This window comes from Neomonachus schauinslandi, chromosome 1 (genome assembly GCF_002201575.2).
Source record: "Neomonachus schauinslandi chromosome 1, ASM220157v2, whole genome shotgun sequence".
Classification (NCBI taxonomy): Eukaryota; Metazoa; Chordata; class Mammalia; order Carnivora; family Phocidae; genus Neomonachus; species Neomonachus schauinslandi.
In genome coordinates, this window is record NC_058403.1 from 72,697,337 (window position 1) to 72,705,232 (window position 7,896).

The 7,896-nt window shown below is 38.0% G+C and overlaps 1 protein-coding gene and 1 pseudogene across 1 annotated transcript in view; one reads left to right on the top strand and one right to left on the bottom strand.

Moving 5' to 3' along the window:
- The window catches only part of ATP13A4 (ATPase 13A4), a 130,645-nt gene that overhangs the window by 108,246 nt on the left and 14,503 nt on the right, over positions 1–7,896 (top strand). Inside the window, exons 24-25 of the mRNA XM_021692496.1 lie at positions 1,018–1,114; positions 2,421–2,493. Of these exons, the coding sequence (XP_021548171.1) occupies positions 1,018–1,114; positions 2,421–2,493 (170 nt within the window). The remainder of the gene's footprint in view (positions 1–1,017; positions 1,115–2,420; positions 2,494–7,896) is intronic.
- The window catches only part of LOC110582594, a 5,240-nt pseudogene continuing 1,352 nt past the window's right edge, over positions 4,009–7,896 (bottom strand).

Below are 7,896 nucleotides of genomic sequence, written 5' to 3' on the forward strand. Positions count from 1 at the left end.
AGTTCCAGGGACTGGTGGAGACACTGAAGACCCAGAAGAAAGTAAATCACACATCCCTTGATCTCATAAAGTTTTCTTCTGGTGAAGAAGTCAGGTAATAAACACATACACGGATAAATCAAGGGTAATGGGAAAAGTAGGAAAGGGACTTGGGGGGCAGGTGGAATTGGCTGCTGCAGGTGGATGGTATGTGAAAGCCTTTCTAAGGAGGTGAGAGATGAGGAGAAAGTATGTTCTGGTAGAGCAAATGATAGCAGCAGAGCCCCCAAACAGGAAAAAGCCTGTTTTGAAATCAGGTTTTGGAATCCCAGGAAAACATTATGACCAGAAGGAAATTTAAACTCTATTTTATTTCCGATGAAAGAGATAAAAGTGACGTTTCATAAGTAATCTATTTTATGCTTTCAATATATACTATTTACTCAAAGTCAATCAACAGTAACAGAAACAAGCATGCTCATTGTTTCCAGTCTACTTAAATTCCATATATGACTAATTTGAGTGCAGGTATTGTTCTAGTCCAGTTTCAGAAAAAGTTGGGATTGCCAAATGAGACGTGAATGAAGTGAAACACCTGCATGAAAATAGCCCCTAAGCCTGCAATCTTATTTAAATCCCTTAGTTCACAGATGAAGAAACTATAACAGAAGGAAACTGACCTTCCAAATGACATCAGTGTGTAGGTGTGAGATCTGGGACTAGTTCCCAGGCCCTCTGACTCTGGACTGACATAGTCCCCACAGAGAGGACAAGACTAACACTCGACCTGGGCTCCATAGCTGGACCAAGCGTGTGGACCTTGGCCCGGAATCAGTGTTTCCTGAAAATCTAGTCATTTAGCATATTCTGACAGCCAGCTCCAACTGGCTCAAGGCTGTCCAGTCTGTCAGACAAACAGTTGAATAATCAGGTTTTTGATTTTTTTCTCCTGAGCTCAGCTGAACAGCACAGAGTAACAGACCTCATTTTTTTCTATTCTTTTCACTTCCTCACTTTTTCATTTCTTTTCTCACACAGGGAAGGACGTGCAGCTCTGGTTACCTCATTTTGCATGTTTAAGTACATGGCTCTGTACAGCATGATTCAGTATGTTGGTGTTCTGCTGCTCTACTGGGTATGATTGGGGACCTGAGCTCTTGGTTAGTGAGGACCAAAACCAGTGGTGGTGCCCTCCTAATCAGCAATGCCTCTTAAGGAAGAGTGATGTGGGGAACTTCGAGCACCAATAGCCCCTCTAAAACTACCTTTATTTATTTTTTTATAAATATTTTATTTTTTTAATTTTTAAAATTTAAATTCAATTAGATGAATGTACACAGGAAAAGTTGATGGTGTCAATTCTTTGACTCTCTGACATTTTTTAATGCAGTGGTCGCTGAGGATCAGAACACAGCACTTTCTCGCTGTTGCTTCTGCCTCCTTGGACCAGGTCTCTATCTTCCCTGTTCCAGTGTGACTCAACCCTAGTGTACCATTCATTAGAGAGATGATTCTCTGATTGGGGTTGCTGGTAAATGTTTCATATCCGGCTCTCTCTGGAAAAACAAGCCCTGCTTATTAAAGTTTTCCAGCTTTCATGGTGTCAATACTCCCACCATGGCTGGTTTCAAGCTGTCTACCTGCTGTCACTGAGCATGGAGTTGGGAAGAGATATACAGTAGCTTGCCATTATGTAGTATTTGCACCGCAGAGATACAAGAGTTGTAAATACCTTAAAGAGCATAGATAATAGCACAATGTAGGAAAATGGTTAGGAAGTGCTGGGTTTTGGGTATTTATTAGCTTTGTTTTTAGCACAATGTATTTAATGGTAGATTTGTATGACTTAAATTTTTATAATGACTGTGTTTAACAACCAGTTCAAAAAGATCCCTGAAAACTTAGCAATTAACTCTCATGAGTTAGTACAAGTAGCATATTGCTGATTCCTTAGATTCATCTCTATGTCCTGCCCTCTTGCTTCTGGATTGAAGGTTTTAGTTCTGTTATTTTAAGATTACCTATGTCTTTTCCCACTCATTAACGAATGAGCCAGAGAAGGAGAAGCTATGTAGGTAAAATTGTGTAAGATCACCACATACTTAACACTTGTTACTCCTGGGAACCCACTCTTCTATTGTGCCAGACCAAACCCTGACTTCTCTGCTAGCAGGTAGAAAAGAGATCAGAGATGAATGTAGTAGAGTGAGATGTCCCCCTCAACAAGAGGATGCTGATTCGCAAAAGACCCAGCCCAAAGAGCACACGAAGGTGGCCTCCTGGCTAGAGAGGTTTTCACAGCCTTGTCTTTGGTACTCTCACCCTGGCTGCACCATCTCCTTGTAAAGTCCTATGTTGCAGTGACAAAATGAATGTAGTTGATGTCAGGCTACATCCAGAAGGTTATAACTTTTTTGAGCCTCTTCCCTTTTTATTTTCAGGAGACAAACAGCCTTTCAAATTACCAGTTTCTGTTCCAGGATCTGGCCATCACAACTCTTATTGGCATAACAAGTAAGACATTTTAAAAACTTTCTTTGCTCCCTCAATGTACTTCCCTCTGCCCCAGAAGGTCCACCAGGAGAGACACCAGTTGTAGCCTCAGGGATGTGGGACTTATTCCCGTTTGTACATACAGAGAGGGAAAGAGGAAATAGGACCCCTACTTTTGAGAGTTGGGTTGAAAGAAAAGTGTTAGCAAAGGAAAATATGGCTAGTTCTTTTGCTGTTTTCCACAAAATATGGGGCTTCCATAATGGTCACTAAACATTTAAGATGAAAAATGAACTTTGAAAATCAGGAATGCTGACTTTAGTATGCTTTCTGTTATAATTACAGTTAAAATGTGCCCAGTTTATAGAAGCTGAATGGTTTTTATGTTTCCCAACTTTAAATCCTAGCCTTTTGGGGTTTTGAATGGAGATTGAAGATAATCTTTCCATCAGGCCACTCCCACTCCCACCTCTGAATTGTCTCCCCAATTTTCCTGCTGTAGGATTTCCCCCCCAACCCATCCACTCCCCATCATCTTTACCATATTCTCTGCTTTGCTCTCTGTTAAATATAAATGCCAACAATTCCATCTGTACTTTTAATCCTACCTCCTCCTACCTTCTCAAGGATTTTGTTTCTGTAATAATCTCTTTCTCCATCATCATCAACTTTTCTCTGGTCTGCTGGATCATTTTCATCAGCATATAAATATATTTTCTTATCTTCTACCAGATCTGATATTCAACAAAATCATTAACTACTGACTGAGTGCCGAGTTTGTACTACTTACTGAAATAGACACCTAGAACATAGCACTGAAAGAAAAAAACAAATAAAAATTCCCTTCCTTACATTCTAGTAAAATAGCACCACTATCTACCTAGTTGTTCAAAGACCTGGAGCCATCCTTAGTTTCTCTTTTCATTACCCATCACATCCCATACCTTTGAAGTTCCAGTTGGCTCTACCTGCAGAAGCTATCCTGCATCTTTCCTCTCCATCCGCAGCTCTATAGCCCTGGTCACCGAGCAATGTCACCTCCCTTGTGGATTCCTGCAACAACCTTATAGCTGATCTTGCTTCCCCTCACCCCCATTTACCTTTCCAAGGGTAGTAAGAATGTTCTTTTTAAGAACTAAATTTTATTGTCATCCACTTGCTTAAAATGCTTTGGCCCCTGCCTGCTTCTCCACCTTCATTTCCAACCACATTGCTACCCACTTGTTCCAGGCACCCCGGTTTTCCAGTCTCTTGAGCACTGCCAAACTTGTGGTCACCACAGTACCTTTGTTTTTGTTATTTCCTTTGCCTAAAACACTCTCCCCTTCAATCTTTATATGGCTTTGAATTTTCTTATTATTCAGATCTCAGCTCAAATGTCACCACTTCAGGAAGGTCAGTTTAAGTAGTCACCAAGCCAATTATTCTCTATCACACAATTGTGCTTTATTTTATTTTATTTTATTATTTTATTTTATTTTATTGGTTCCCAGGTTTTGTTCAAGAACTCATACAAATATTCCAGATAAATGAGTTTTAATCCTCATCTTCCTCCTCTTCCTCGTCCTGGTTAATCTGGAAGTATTGCAATTTGTAATTCTCTTTGCTGTTAGCAACTACACTCAACCAATCACATGGATTATTCTAATTCAATATTTTTTGATGAGATATTTCAAATGCCTTTTGGAAAAAGTCACCTCAGAAGTTACCATAATCTTGCTCTTGCTCCTTTCAGTGGTTACAACCTCTGCACTGAGATTCCCAGCTTTTCTATTCACTTTGATTCTCACCTGAAGAAACTGCTCAAAATTGGCAGCATCTATGATTCTCTCTTCTACAGGGTGGGTGCAATCAAGGGCAAATTTCAGAACTTGCTACTTCTTTTTTTTTTTTTTTTTGCTTCCCTTTGCCATAAGCTTTTTCACAGGGGCTTGGTGGCAATGGAGGCAGGAAGCACAACTGTGCTCTGTTTTTTTCGTGTATGGCACAGTCTAAAATTATGATATTTATCTATGTTTTTATTTGCATTTTCCTGCCTCCCTTCTCCTAGAGTGTGTGCATTGTGAGAACAGCACCTTGTCTGTCTTGACTACTGTTGTGTTCCCAATACTATTGACAGTGCTAACATATCTGAGGGGCTCATGAAATACTGATCAAATCTCTGGAAAGTACACCCTCGGGCAGTCCATACTGTTAAGAGAGTTTTCCTTCATTTTTTTTTTTTATTCTTATGTTAATCCCCATACATTACATCATTAGTTTTAGATGAAGTGTTCCATGATTCATTGTTTGTGCATAACACCCAGTGCTCCATGCAGAATGTGCCCTCCTCAATACCCACCACCAGGCTAACCCATCCCCCCACCCACCTCCCCTCTAGAACCCTCAGTTTGTTTTTCAGAGTCCATCGTCTCTCATGGTTCGTCTACCCCTCCGATTTCCCCCGCTTCATTCTTCCCCTCCCGCTACCTTCTTCTTCTTCTTTTTTTTTTCTTAACATATATTGCATTATTTGTTTCAGAGGTACAGGTCTGTGATTCATCAGTCTTACACAATTCACAGTGCTCACCATAGCACATACCCTCCCCAATGTCTATCACCCAGCCACCCCATCCCTCCCGCCCCCGACCACTCTAGCAACCCTCAGTTTGTTTCCTGAGATTAAGAATTCCTCATATCAGTGAGATCATATGATACATGTCTTTCTCTGTTTGACTAAGGCAAACCTATCTCTGTGTAACTTCCACCCATCCCAGTTCTGCCATTTGTGGTGGCACAGGGTAGTCTGGGTTTTCTCCTCAGGACAGTCTTTCTTCCAGATTTTTGAAAACATTCCTCATGTCTTTCATGATTGTTCTCTGCTCAGTAGCAAGCATCTCCCGGTTTTCCTCTGTTTTCCTGATAAATACTTGATTATTTTTTGTTCTTATGATTATTAATATATATTCATTGTGAAACGAAGATGGAAAACATTGCAAGATATAACAAAGAAAGAAAAACACTGTTATTCTATCATTCAGAATTAACCAATTAAAGGGTTTTGATGTATATGTGTAAATGAAGAAATCTGAAGTATGTTCTCTATATAGTTGTGCATACATTTTTTCATTTAACTTTATAAGTACTTTTTTTTAGGTTTTATTTAAATTCCAGTTAGTTAACATATAGTGTATTATTAGTGTCAGGGGTAGAGTTCAGTGATTCATCAGTGGCATATAACACCCAGTGCTCATTCTATCAAGTGCCCTCCTTAATGTTCATCTCCTAATCACCCCGTCCATTCCCCCCCCCCCACCTCCCCTCTCACAACCCCCAGCTTGTTTCCTATAGTTAAGAGTCTCTTATGGTTTGCTTCCCTCTCTGTTTTTATCTTATTTTCCCTTCCTTTCCCCTATGTTATTTTAACATCATTAAATAGTTTCTTTTTTATTTTGGTAAGATGTATATAACATAAAATTTGTTGTTTTCAACATTTTTAAGTATCTAGTTCAGGAGCATGAATGACATTCACAGTGTTGTACAACCCATTACCACTACCTACTTCCTAAATTTTTCATCACCCCAAAGAGAAACTGTACCGGTTAAGTAACAGCTCCCCATTGTTCCTCTTCCCAGCCTCTGGCAGGTAACCTCTAATCTACTTTTGGTTTCTATAAATTTGCTTTTTCAAGATATTTCATATAAATCAAATCATACAATATTTGTTCCTTTGTGTCTGGCTTTTATCAATTATCGTAGTGTTTTCAAGGTTTACCTGTGTTGTAGCATGTCTCAGAATTTCATTCCTTTTTTATGGCTGGGTAATATTCTATTCCATGTGTATAACACATTTTGTTTATCCATTTATTTGTTGATGGACTTGAGCTGCTTTCACCTTTTGGCTATTGTAAAGAGTGCTGCAATGAACATCTGCATAAAGTATCTGCTTGAATCCCTGTTTTTATTTTGGGTATAGGAATGGAATTGCTGGGTCCTATTGTCATCATATATTTAGCTCTTTGAGAAACACCCAAACTATTTTCCAGAGTGACTACATCATTTTCCACTCTCACAAGCGTTGTATGAGGATCTCAATTTCTCCAGTCTCATCCACACTTGTTACTTAACTTAAAAAAATTATTTTCACATCCTAGTCAGTATGGAATGGTATCTTATTATAGTTTTGAATTTGTTTCCCTAATAACTAATCATGTTGAGTATATTTTCCTGTACTTACCGGTCATTTGTATGTCTTTTTTTTGAGAAATGTTTCTTTAAGTCTTTTGCTCATTTCTTAACTGGATTTTTGTCTTTTGGTTGTTGAGCTCTATAGTTCTTCAGATGTTGTGGAAGTTAAAACCTTCTCAGATACACTATTGCAGCAATTTTCTCCCATTCTATGTTGTTTTTTCCTTTTCTTGATAGTGTCCTTTGATGTTTAAAAGTTTCTAATTATGATTAAGTCCAATGTATCTATATGTTTCTTTTATAGCTCATGCTTTAGGTGTCATATCTAAGAATCCATTGTCAAATCTAAGGTTGTGTAGATTTACCCTGTGTTTTCTAAAAAGAATTTTATGGTTTTTGGTTATTATACTTAAGTCATTGATTTGTGTGTGTGTGTGTGTGTGTGTGTGTGTATTAATTTCTCTATATGGTGTGAAGTTGGGGTCCAATTTCATTTATTTGGCATGTGGAAATCTAGTTGTCCCAGCCCCATTTGTTAAAAAGACTCTTCTTTCCCCCATTGGATAGTCTTAACACTCATAATGAAAATAATCGGCCATGGATGTATGGGTTTATTTCTGGACCCTCAATTCTATTCCACTGGTCTATATGCCATTACCTTATGCTATTACCACAGTGTTCTGATTACTTTTTTTATAGTAAGTTTGAAATCGGGAAGTGTTGGGTCCTCCAACATTGTTCTTTTTCAAAATTGTTTTGACTATTCAGGGCCCCCTTTAATTCCACATGAATTTGAAGATCAAATTTAATATTCTGAAAAAAAGCCATTTGAATTTTGATGGAGATTGTGTTGAATCTATAGATCACCTTGGATAATATTGAAATCTTAACAGTATTAAGTCTTCTAATCCATGAACATCTAATGTATTTCCTTTTGTTTATGTTTTGCTTAATTTATTTCAGCAAAGTTTTGTGATTTTTGGTGTTTAACTCTTTCTCCTCTTTGGCTAAACTTATTCCTAGATATTTTATTGTTTTGAATGCTTTTGAAAATGGAATTGTTCTCTTAATTTCTTTTTAAAATTGTTTATTGCCAATGTATAGAAACACAACTGATTTTTATGTGTTGATCTTATATCCTGCAATGTAGCTGAATGTGTTTATTAACTCTAGTAGCTTGCTTTCTTTCTCTTCTTTCTTTTTTCTTTTTTTCTTTCTTTCTTTCTTTCTTTCTTTCTTTCTTTCTTTCTTTCTTTC